Raw genomic sequence first — 11,930 nt, forward strand, 5'->3', positions numbered from 1 at the left:
TGATGAATAAATATATAATAATATTTTTACACCGTTCATTTCACGTGGTTTCAAATACTATTTTTCCATACAAACATATTTCGAAGGGAAAGTCTCGGGACCAGTAATTTTTTAAAAAGTTGGCAACATTTAACCATCAAAAGAAAATTGAATAATTCTACATTATTGAATTTAATCTTACACTATTAAAAATACTATTGATGGTCAATTGATAGTTACAAAACATAAAAGTTGCTGACCCCCTAGCACTCCTCTATCTTGAATATCAAAACGTTATTCATATATTAAAATTAGTTTCCAACATATATTTTATACGGATTTTGATGGTTGATTTTAATGTACACTTAACATAGCCAGGCGAATATTTGTTTTTATTGGACTCTCATGTTACATGAAACCATTTGAGAGGCAAAAGCATCCACTTTGGAGATAACGATAGTCCACAAATTAAAACAATAAAAACAATGTGTGGTGTAGGACGTTTGTTACATTTGTGTTTCATATATATACACTATCATCCCCGCTACCATACCCTTTAATTTGTGTGTACCATATTATTCTATGGACTCCATTATTATGAAATCAAGCTTCCCTGCAGTACTCCTCTCAAGAAAACCTCAAATCAGAGCATTGAGTAAGGTTTCGATCAAAGCCCCGCCTGCCAGTTTCGATTACAGGGAAGAGATTGGTCAAGAGTCGAAAGCAGCCATAGCTGAATGGCACCCTGAGTTGCTTGACTTGGCTGAGAATGGGAGCTTGGTTTTGGTGCAGAAGAAGAGGTTTGGCCCTGTCCCTTCTTGGAGGACTGAGTTCGTGGAACCCGAGGAGATTTGGCTGGTCGGAACCAACCATGTTTCGCAGGGGTCCGCCGTGGAGGTAGAGCGTGTGGTGCGGTGTCTCAGACCAGATAATGTGGTTGTAGAACTCTGTAGAAGCAGGCAAGCGTTCATTCTTCTTTTATTCTAACGGTGCTTCTTTGAGTCCATATCTGAAATGAGATTTAATTTAATTTGATTATGAGATTTCGCTGAATGATAAAAAGAAAGCAAGCTATGCAAATCAAATTTGGACAATCTTGAATCCACATCTTAATCTCAGTTGTTGCAGATTTAATTTCCAGAGCTGGGATCATGTATGCATCTGGCAATGATGATGACGTTGATGAAGTAGGCAAGTTCAGATCAAACATGTTCTCTTTGACTGGCACTGGCTTCTTTGGAGCTGTTGGTCGCAGCATAAACTTGGGTAATAATTGAATTTATGTATTCTGTTGGGCTGAATTTGTGAATCACGAAACTTTTTTATTGTTGTCATAGATTAAAGTAAGGTGGAAGAGTAGTTTAATAAATAACAATGCATGTTACACAATAATTTTATTTTATTTATGTAATAAATGTTGTGATCAGGTGGTCAAACTGCTTTGGCATTGCGATTGCTTCTGGCTGCTTTCTCATCCAAGATCTCTTCAGATATTAACCGCCCTTTTGGTGATGAGGTGTTTCAATTTTAACGCTCTTCTTTATAGTATAATCTCCTTTTTTTTTTCTTCTTTATATATATTCTTATTAGAATACTACATATACGATGCAGTTCCGTGCTGCTCGAAAAGCTTCTGAGCAAGTTGGTGCACAGATTGTTTTGGGAGATCGTCCCATTGAAATAACAGTACGTACATATATAAAGGCAACAATATAGAATATGATATAGGAACACCAATATATATTATATATATTTTTTATAATTCAGATGAACGGTTAAAACAATTGGAACACCAATACTCCCAGTGCACTTAAAATGTTTCCTATGATATATAATAATTACTATGTATATATGCAGCTACAGAGAGCATGGAAGGCTTTAAAATGGAGTCAGAAACTAAGTTTAGTCACCTCGGTTATTCGTGGGATAGCTTCTTCTACTTCTGACATTTCTGCAAATAAGCTTCAGGTTCCTCATCAAAACCATCATATATTATTAATTGAGAAAAGAATAAATAGGTCCCTGACTTTTTGTCCTGCGGACATTTTTGTCCCTGACCATTGAAAATACTTTTAAGTCTCTGACCTTCACAAAACTTGGACGGATCAGTCTCTCCGTCCAAATGCCTCTGTCAGAGACTGATTTGTCCAAATGCCTCCGTCAGGGACTGATCCGTCCAAGTTTTGTGAAGGTTAGAGACTTAAAAGTATTTTTCAATGGTCAGAGACGAAAATGTCCGCAGAACAAAAGCTCAGGGACTTATTTATCCTTTTCTCTTATTAATTAATATTCTCAAAAGACTAACTGTGAGAGTTGCACGCAGGAAGCAAGTTCAGAGGATGGTACATTTCAACTTTATGAGCAACTAGGTTTTACATACCCATCACTATTGCCGCCTCTCATACATGAAAGAGATGTTGTAAGATTCTCATTATTCCTTTGGATTTGTGAACAAGTACAAATGAGTATATATATAGATGTTGATGGTTTTTTGGCGTTTGTAGTATCTTGCATGGTCATTGAAGCGAAGCAAAGCTGTGAACAATTGTAAAAGCGTGGTGGGTGTTATTGGAAAAGGGCACATGAATGGTGTAATATACGCACTCTTATCTGATACAGGCAATTTGAGGTTTCGAGATCTTGTTGGCACAAGAGATTCCAATTATCAATGGATTCTTGACCTTGTTAAGGGTTTAATCAGGGACACAGCCATTGGTCTTCTCTTATGGGCCTTATATCAATTCATATATCACACAACATAAAAACACAATTCTATTTAGTCTTACATTGTTTAATTTGTCACAAATCCTATCACATATATGTGCATATGAACTGTTATACATGCAACTTTTAAATAGAACTTCTCATGCCATGTTGGACTAATCCAATTCATGTGAGGACTAGCTGAGATTTTAAAACTCTTGGTCAGTTGAACCACCAGTGCAGCTTTTAAGTTTGATCCTAGCTATGATGGTTCAAAACCAACAACCAGTGCTTCATCTGCAATATAAAGGAAAAAACGATTATTCAATTTGAATGTATTGTTCCTAAAAAATAAACAGGTTTACTAAAATGGAACTAATTCCATTCCTGATTGGAATAATAGCCTGTACAAATTAATTTTGCTGGTGGTGGTGACATCTCAATACAAATACGTGAAAGAAATGGAATTTCTCTTCTAAGATTCAGTCTGGATTTGATTTCAAGTCAGGGGGTGTGCAGCTTGTAAGAATTAGAGATGAAAGTGCCCAACAGATTGCATTTTCTATCCTTATTTTCCTCCCAAAGATCCTCAAAGATTTACTCGTGTACACCGAATATACGATGCAATCTATGCAGCAAAAGTGCTCCGGGATGTTAGTCTGCGTTTGTTTATATAAGTATGAGATACTTAGATAGGACATCAAAACATAAAATTGTATTTCGTGGACGTGATATGAATAGAAGCATTGTGTCTAGATATTAAATTAGTATATTTTGTGTTGATAAGAAGAATACAAAGATACTAATAAAAATATAATTTATTTTTTATTTCATTATTTTTGTTAATTTTTCATAATTATATTTTTTATTATTATATTTTTCATCTCAAATTTTTTAATGAAAAAAATGAGAATAAATTAAATTTTCATAATTTGTTGTAGTTTATCGGCTAAAATTTTTATATATGAATAATTTTAATGTGAAATACAAAAATATTTGATCATTTTGGTGTTCTACACGGTTGTGGTAGTAACACAAAACGTCGTTGACGTTTTGCGATAAAAAAAATTTTTTAATCATGAAAGAACAAAACGTCGCTGACGTTTTGTAATAAAAAATATTATTTTAATTGAAGAAACACAAAACGTCACTGACGTTTTGTAAATGGCCAATTTTTAGTATTATTTTTTTAATTTTTTTGAATGAAACAAAAATAAAATATAACACTAATTTTAGTCTTTATTATTTATGTCTTATTTTTAATCTTTTATCTTATCTTGTTTTCAAAATCAAATGCAGCATTATAGACAAAAAACTGCTTGAAAATGGACAAACTTAAATAAAACAGTAGAACAAATAGTGGGTTGGATCAAGAGAAAAACTAAAAAAGAAGAACAAAAATGACAAAATAGACAATTATTTTGAATACCATTTATAAAATTAGAGGGTCTATTATTTTTTTATTATCGTATAATAAATCTAATTATATTTAATTTATATTCCAAAATTTACTTTTATCCAAAATTTAACTATTTGTTGAATTGATTAAAGATGTAATCATATATATATACAAAAGTTACTATAAAATTGTTCATACCCTAATCCAAAAAATAATTAGGTCCAAAAAAAGTTAGCCCGAATTTTTATAAGAATTTTTATTTTTTCTGTCTATCGAATTTCATAGAGATCAGATTAAGCGACACTAATCCTACTCGAGTCCGACTTCATAGAGGTCAGATTATTAAACGACGTCAATTCTAACCCTATCTACTCGAATTAGTGAACTAATTCCTACAATCTATCCCATACTTTCAAAATGGAGATCTCAATAACCCTCCAACAAGGGGATGATTATCCACCATTAAAGGTGGAACTACTCTAAAAGATAGCATACACTAACATCCTCAAGTATATTCAGAACTCAATATACTAAAAATTTGCTTAAAATCTTTGCTAATTTAAGTATTAGAATATTTTGCAAGTATCGTCCCACCTCTTCACGAGAAACTCGGACGTCGGCACTTTCACACTAGCATAAGTCGAACGCTACTTTAGAAGAAGTCTAAATCTCACGTTCAGGCCAAAGTTACTGTTTCAGATAATCCTTAAAACAAAAACTATTTTCAATGGATTAAGTAAAGAACTAATTTTTCAACACTCTAACATACTGTTTGGAATAGAAGAATTTAGAAGGAAGAAAAATGTAAGAGAAGAAAATGGATGGAAAAGCCCATTTTTTATTTTTTGGATAAGAACAGAATTTGAGTGAAAAATAAAAATGTAGGCATGGGACTCTTGTAAATTTTTTCTTCTCAATGTTGGGAAGAAAATTGAGAAGAGAAGTGCAAACAAGGTTAAAATTTCACATTTATTCTTTCAATAACAGAAACCAAAATCCCTAACTCATTCTTTTTGAAAAATTAATTGTTGAGTTAAAAAATTAACTAAATTATTAATTAATGATGATAAACATTATTTTATTAGGTAAAATAAATTATTAGTGTTGATTATTTATGATGATATGTTGCAGGCCAAAAATAAATATAATGGAGCAGCCCAATTAGATGAAAATAAAAACAAGGCTGGTGAGTTAATAACACAAACGAAGCCCAAAAGGAAACAAAGCTGAGAAATCAAAACGGGCCAAGCAAATCATAACCCGATCCAAGCCCGATTTGATTTCAGCAAGCAAACCCCTATCAATTGCTTTACCAAAAGCAACGTTCACTTTTGTGCCTTGGTCAGAAATCAGAAAAAGTGAGAGAGAGATAGCTTCTTCCCTAAGCTAATCACCAAAGAAGTAAGAAAGAGAGAGATTAAGCTTGAAAGGTAGATGTCAAACCAAATCAAGCTTAATTAAGAAAAGATTAAAGGTAATCCATTTCCTTTTACATGCATCAGATCTTCTTCTCTTCATCTTCAACGTTCTGCCTATCCATTCTGAGATACATAGGAAAGATGTTGTCTGTTCTTCTATACTGTAAATCCACGGTCTTAAACATATATATCTTGGAGACCAAGTTAGTTTTCAAGGGACGAGATAAGGTTTTACCATTGGAAACTTTTGTTCATGATGACTTGTGGTTTTCGGTCAACCAAAGAGATCAAAAGCAAAGTCCTAAATTTAAGTAAAAATGGGAGAAAGTGAGCGGCTGGTGTTGGTGAAGCACACTGCTCAAGAAGTTGATCTAGGAAGAACAACCAAGCAACATTGAAGGAGATAAAAGAGGTTTGTTGTTCACTTAGAAGCTAAGGAGAGATAACCCAGTGTATTGAGGTTTTGTTCTGTGAAGAGCTCTGAAGAAGTTCCTCTACTTGGACAGTGCTTTCTTTCAAAGAAGCATTTCGCCAAAAATGAAGAACTGAATCAGAGACATGCAAATCTGATTTATCACATAGTAAAGAGGCTGCTGATGTAGTCAATCTCCTTCATGTTTGTTACAGATTGTATTTACTTTTTAATGTTTATCTTTCTGTAATTTCTTGAGTAAAAATGCATATTGAGAGAGTTAAAGTAAAAGCCAATAAGTGAAAAAGGTTGAGTGATACACTTGAGAGAAAAGTCTAGAGTTATTTTCAGATTTCTTTAGCTATGTTTGTGTCTTGTATCTTGTACCTGTGAGGTATCCCTTTCTTAGTTGGGTTAGCACTAAGAGTGAAGAGTTAGGTATTAGCATAGCCAATGTCAAGTTAGGTTAGAACTTGAGAGTGAAAGGATTAGGTCAATCCTGTGAAATTGGTGTATGTAATATTTTTAACTATAGTGGAAATTCCTCCATTGTTGTGGAGGAGACTGGACGTAGGTTGCATAGCACAAGGCAACTGAACCAGGATACATGCTGGTGTTAACTTTTCTCTTCTCTGCCATGTTCTGTTTTCTGATATTCATGAGACAAAAATAAATTATCTCATAAATTTTAGCTGATGAGTTCAAACAGAATCAGAATTGTAAGTATACTTAAAAGGGGTTATTTCAGTAACTAAAAGAAAGACATAGATTCAACCCCCTTCTTTAAGTCTACTACAACCTTCATTGATTTAAGTGTTTATTTAAAAAAAAAAGAAATGTTAGCAATTTTTAATGTTACTGTTTTTTTTTAAAGACGATTTAGTGATATTTTTCTTTTAGGGTTCCTCCTCCTCCTCTCTCTCTCTCTCTCTCTCTCTCTCTCGCCTGTTAGCCAAGGTAATAATCCCTCGCTCCTTCATTTCCCACCATCTAATCTCGTTTTCTTCGCTTCGAATTTCCACTCAATTTTTTTTCTCTTTTATTTTGTGGATTCTATTTAATTTACAGGAAAATCCGAGATCTGGAATCTGCAGGCGTTGGATTCGAGTTTCTGATTCTTGCTGCTGTCTATTGTAGATCTGACAGCTCTCTTACTTGACCTCTGCTACAAGGTGCGTTTTTTAATCTATTTCTTTGAATTATGCTCTGCCCCTTTTATTGTTTAACATTAATTTTAATTGATTTATGTGGCTAGCTGAATGAGCTAGATTATATAGCTGTCTTACAAACGAGAATGTGAGGATTTGTTGAATGTTGAGAGAATTCGAAATAATCTGAAAGTGTATAATGGGAATGTGATTTTCTGATTATGAAAATTTGCATGTGAGGCTTAATATTTATTTGTAGATTTTTATCTTGGTTGTGCAATGTCTTTTGACAGATTGGTTATACTCGTTTCTATCCAGACGTTATCTATAATCTTTTCAGGGATGGTATAGGATAGCAGTATTATTGTTAGTTTGATTATGGAATCGATCTAATCTGACAATTATCTAGTTATGCTTATCCATGCTTCAACCTCGTTGGCACTAAACGTTGCATCATACATCTTGTAGGAAAAATGAGGCCTATCTTCTGTGGAAATTTTGAATATGATGCCCGGCAGTCTGAGCTGGAGCGGCTTTTTAAGCGATATGGGAAGGTTGATAGGGTGGATATGAAGTCTGGTAAGTGCTTTGGTTTTTGTTTTCCTTGCTTTATCTCCCAAGTTTCTTCTGTTCACTTTAAGCTGGCTCTCTGTGAGTGTATTGGATAGGAGATTTTGATGAACTGGGTACTTGAGGTTGAACTCGGATGTTTGACCTGTTGGATTTTACACTACTTCAGAAGTTTACTTGTGGAATATTACTTTTTAACATCTGAGATATGCTCTATCCTTAAACTGAACAGCCTCCTTAATCTTTGAGACAGCAGGTTTATTATGGTTAATATTCATTCTATTTGGGTTTATTGCCTTTCGGTTGGTTCAATCTAATTGACTAATTGTTAAGGAGAGACCGATATTATTGGTACTTAAAACTATAGTAAATTAATATCCATACGACTAAATTCAGAAACAAACAAGAAATTACTTATTATCATCTATGCTCCAGGGGATTTCAGGATAAATGATGGTGGGACAGGGTCTCATGGGAGAACTCTCTGTATTATAAGATTCGGTTGTTATAATAATAAATTGGTTAGTTTATAATATAAGTGTTTGACTTGGGAACTGAAAACACCTAATAATAAAAGTACCTGTGCCGTTTCATCATCCGGAACACAAGTTTGTAGGTGAGAATAAGGAAAAAAAAATTCACACCTCACATATTTGCTTAGACCTGTAAAACGTCCACCAGCGGGGAGGAGCGATTGCAGCCTTATCTGATATTCGGCATCATAATGTGGTTCCGCAGCCAGCTTGGTGATTCAGTTTCAAGAGTTGGACCAGCACCTTGTTGAGCATTTGTGGGGGGTTCAAGATATTTTTTAAAAGTAAAAAAATAATGTTTTTTGAAGCATCGGCCCCCATACTCAACATTTTCTTTGACGCAGGAATATTTTGGCATATCCATTTACTCCCAAGCTAATGGATGGGATTTTCAGAAATCCATTCCTGCCTGAGATGCACATTCTTCTTTAATTGAAGAATCATTCAATTTGATCTGCAATGGCACAACCGTTCCACGTATTCCTCAGTCACATATGCCCTTCACTTTTCGTGCCTTTTGCCCAGCCTTCAATCTCAGACATCTTTTGAGGTTGACATATTTGCCAACCTCACAGCAGAGGCAGCAGGATAGATGGAGAGGGCACTCACTTTCCATTGACCCCACCATGACTCCTACTCTTTTGGATTCTTGTTCTTGACACCAATTTGTTTAATACTCAAGGTCTGTTACTACTTCTATTGGTCAAATTAGTTTATAGAAGTAAGGAGGTTTACCAAAATTTTTAATTTACGAGTTACTTTGTGTTGATGATGGTTTGTCTGTAGCTGAAGGGCCAGTTGTTCGATACAAGTTGAAGTGTTTGTGGACTGGGCCCATTGATCAAGTTGTCTCATCTTTTTGTTAGTATTCAATGCTTAATTTAGCATACTTTGCTTGGTTTGTAGGATTTGCTTTTATTTATATGGAAGATGACAGAGATGCTGAGGCTGCAATTCGTGCCCTCGATCGTATTGAATTTGGTCGGAAGGGTCGCAGGCTTCGTGTTGAATGGACAAAGGTGAGACATTATTTATGGTTGTTGATGAGAGTACTTGTTAATCATTTTGTTGCCATTTATGTTTTCATCAACATTGAACATACTGTGTTATACAGCATGAGCGTGGCATCAGAAGACCTGCTAGTTCAAGAAGATCAGCTAATGGGAGGCCATCAAAGACCTTATTTGTTATTAATTTTGATACATACCATACCAGAACAAGGGACTTGGAGCGGCACTTTGAGCCATATGGTAAGATAACCAGTGTGAGGATCAGAAGGAATTTTGCTTTTGTTCAGTATGAATCAGAGGATGATGCTAGCAGAGCACTGGAAGCTACAAATATGAGGTAATTTGATGTATTTAAAAATATTTTATGATTGGAAATTTCAAGCATCTTTGATCAAGATATTTTTGACATCTGAAATTTTTCCTTGGCCTTTAATAAGTACTTGACCATTATTAAGAGGTTCTGTGGGGTTGGCTTTTTCTTGCTCACCGTGTTCTGTTGCGATTATGGGTGCCCTTTAGTTCTTACTAATTTCATCTTCCCAGTATACTCTAGTAGTTAGCTTATGGTTGGACTTATAACATTCAATTTTTTTTATTTACTTTTTTCAAATTTTAACGTGCAGCAAGTTATTGGATCGGGTTATTTCAGTTGAGTTTGCTGTTAAAGATGATGACGACAGGCGAGGTGGACATAGTCCTGGGAGAGGTCATGATCGTCAGCGTGACAGGAGCCGTGATGGAAGGCGGTCACCCAGTCCATATCACAGAGAAAGGGGTAGCCCTGATTATGGCCGTGGGCCTAGTCCATATAAGAGGGAAAGGGGCAGTCCTGACTATGGCCGAGGCCGCAGCCGTAGTCGTAGCCATAGTCCCCTTCGAAGAGAGCAGCAAGTTAGTCCTGCTTATGGGCGTAGAAGCGCTAGTCCATATGGAAGACAGAGGGATGGCCCTGATCCTTCCCGTGGGTCTAGCAGAAGCCCTTACCACAAAGAGCGTGGGAGAGCTGACCATGGAATCTCTCCTTCCCATAGTCCTGATGGAAGGGAGACAAGCCCCCAAAATGGCCGTGGTCCTAGTCGAAGTCCTTATGATACTCAGAAGGCTAGCCCTGTAAATGGCCCCGAGACCAGGGATAGTCCCGATGGAAAAGGGAACCCTAGCCCTTACAATGGTTATAAAGGAAGCCCAGGAAGCCCAAACACGGGGCCTGAACCAAGGGATAGCCCCAACTATAGTGGTCCTGAAAGTCCCATGCATGAAGCATATCACAGGTTTCCATAATTTGTATTTGTTTTTACCCATTTTTGTGTCTCCTTTTTAAGATACTTGTCTGAAATTGTTTCGCACTTTTTCCTATTTGTGATAATGCAGTCAGTCGCCCCCTGCAGAAGAATGATTCCGGTCTGTGGATGACAAAGCCAGAAGGGCCAATTGAATTGTAATATTGGGTTATGGCAGGACAACATTTTTTTGTCTTGTTTTGATCAGAGTACTTTAGCGTAGTGGGGATAAAGATCTGGAACTTGTGATGATGATGTTGCAACTGATTAGTCTTTCTATTCATTTAGATAGTTTCATGTTTCGTTGTCTGCTTAATATTGTAGAATCTGTTTACAGTGAAATAGATGGCACTTTATATATCTTTAATCATCAATGGTTTTTTTTTTTTTTGGGTTTATCCAAACGGTATCCCTCAACCCGACAGGTTAAGGACTAATCCGTCGCGGATCTGAGCTCCATTTAAGGGTCTGTTGGTGGCCAATGAGTTGCTGCATGCACAAGGCGGGGTTCGAACTCCCGGCACTTGTTTAAGCAGACGAGTGAGTTGATTACTCGACTAACCTAAATTGGTTTAATCATCAATGTTAGTCATACAAATGTTGCATTATTGCCGTATTTTTAAAGCCTAAATTTGATCCTAGAACCTAAATTTGAGACTTTCAGTTAAGAGACAGAAATATTTATTATTTTAACTAATTGCAAGTTGGTATTCTGAATTGAAAGTGAGTACGCTACTAAATAATTACTTTATATCTATGATTTGATTCGAAAATGATTGGAATCTTAACTTTCAATATATGACCCCATTTCCCATGAAGAAAAAAAAAGAAAAATAATGCTGTAGGGATCACGGGATGCTATGAATGTCATATATGTTCAAGATTTAATATCTTAACTGTAGTTTATTCCCATTTTCAGACATAAATGATATTTTTTCGACAATATAGAAATTTAGATTATAGGATTTATTTTGTGTTATATATTAGTTATTATATTACATATCTCTTATATTTTTAAATATAATATTAAATTGAACATATGGAAGCATTTTTCCTTTTAATAACTTTAGACCAGAGACACGTGAAAGTACTTTAATGAGTGAATTGAACATTACATCACATTCAAATCTTCAAAAATGAACGCAGCCAGATCAATGTGAAACTAAACAAACTCATTAACTGATAACTTTTACATATTTATATATTAATTATTAGCTCTTCAAGTATTGACAGAGAGGCTTATCTGATTGACAAAAAGTTTAACACTGGTAAGTTTAGACGGAAAGTAATAAAAGAACAAGAGATTTCATATTTCAGATAAAGATTCACAAAAATTAAGACGTGGAAAGTTATATTTACTTCTGTTCTTTTCTTTTATAGGTGTAAAGAGACTAGCTAGTTACGTGCATGATTGTGTGAATGTGCCTTATTACTTTTCTCTTCAATTTAATATCAGTATGTACTTGCGTCACAAGATT

The 11,930-nt window shown here is 35.1% G+C and overlaps 2 protein-coding genes across 4 annotated transcripts; both read left to right on the forward strand.

Annotated features, from left to right (window-relative positions):
- LOC107619494 (traB domain-containing protein) lies at positions 502-2,916 on the forward strand. 2 transcript variants are annotated; one of them, XM_016321792.2, is made up of 7 exons: positions 504-938; positions 1,121-1,245; positions 1,407-1,495; positions 1,591-1,665; positions 1,837-1,947; positions 2,303-2,398; positions 2,484-2,916. In XM_016321792.2, the coding sequence occupies exons 1-7, from the start codon at positions 562-564 to the stop codon at positions 2,739-2,741; spliced, it is 1,131 nt and encodes a 376-aa protein (XP_016177278.1). In that variant the 5' UTR covers positions 504-561; the 3' UTR covers positions 2,742-2,916. The 2 variants fall into 2 exon arrangements, with proteins under 2 accessions (XP_020966924.1, XP_016177278.1); XM_021111265.1 differs by lacking the exon at positions 1,591-1,665 and having other exon boundaries at positions 502-938.
- On the forward strand, positions 6,797-10,822 carry LOC107618150 (serine/arginine-rich splicing factor RS40). Of its 2 annotated transcripts, XM_016320108.2 has the most exons (7): positions 6,797-6,868; positions 6,980-7,083; positions 7,528-7,638; positions 9,069-9,181; positions 9,277-9,509; positions 9,796-10,443; positions 10,544-10,822. In XM_016320108.2, exons 3-7 carry the CDS (start codon positions 7,533-7,535, stop codon positions 10,566-10,568), a joined length of 1,125 nt encoding a protein of 374 aa, XP_016175594.1. In that variant the 5' UTR covers positions 6,797-6,868; positions 6,980-7,083; positions 7,528-7,532; the 3' UTR covers positions 10,569-10,822. The 2 variants fall into 2 exon arrangements, with proteins under 2 accessions (XP_016175594.1, XP_016175595.1); XM_016320109.2 differs by lacking the exons at positions 6,797-6,868; positions 6,980-7,083 and adding an exon at positions 8,507-8,844.

This window comes from Arachis ipaensis, chromosome B09 (genome assembly GCF_000816755.2).
Source record: "Arachis ipaensis cultivar K30076 chromosome B09, Araip1.1, whole genome shotgun sequence".
NCBI classification, from domain to species: Eukaryota; Viridiplantae; Streptophyta; class Magnoliopsida; order Fabales; family Fabaceae; genus Arachis; species Arachis ipaensis.

Coding starts and splice junctions, on each gene's coding strand:
- LOC107619494 (XM_016321792.2), top strand. CDS start 562: ATGGACTCCATTATTATGAAATCAAGCTTCCCTGCAGTACTCCTCTCA. Junction 1,666..1,836: donor ATCGTCCCATTGAAATAACA/GTACGTACATAT, acceptor GTATATATGCAG/CTACAGAGAGCATGGAAGGC. Junction 2,399..2,483: donor TCATACATGAAAGAGATGTT/GTAAGATTCTCA, acceptor TGGCGTTTGTAG/TATCTTGCATGGTCATTGAA.
- LOC107618150 (XM_016320108.2), top strand. CDS start 7,533: ATGAGGCCTATCTTCTGTGGAAATTTTGAATATGATGCCCGGCAGTCT. Junction 7,639..9,068: donor TAGGGTGGATATGAAGTCTG/GTAAGTGCTTTG, acceptor CTTGGTTTGTAG/GATTTGCTTTTATTTATATG. Junction 9,510..9,795: donor CTGGAAGCTACAAATATGAG/GTAATTTGATGT, acceptor TTTAACGTGCAG/CAAGTTATTGGATCGGGTTA.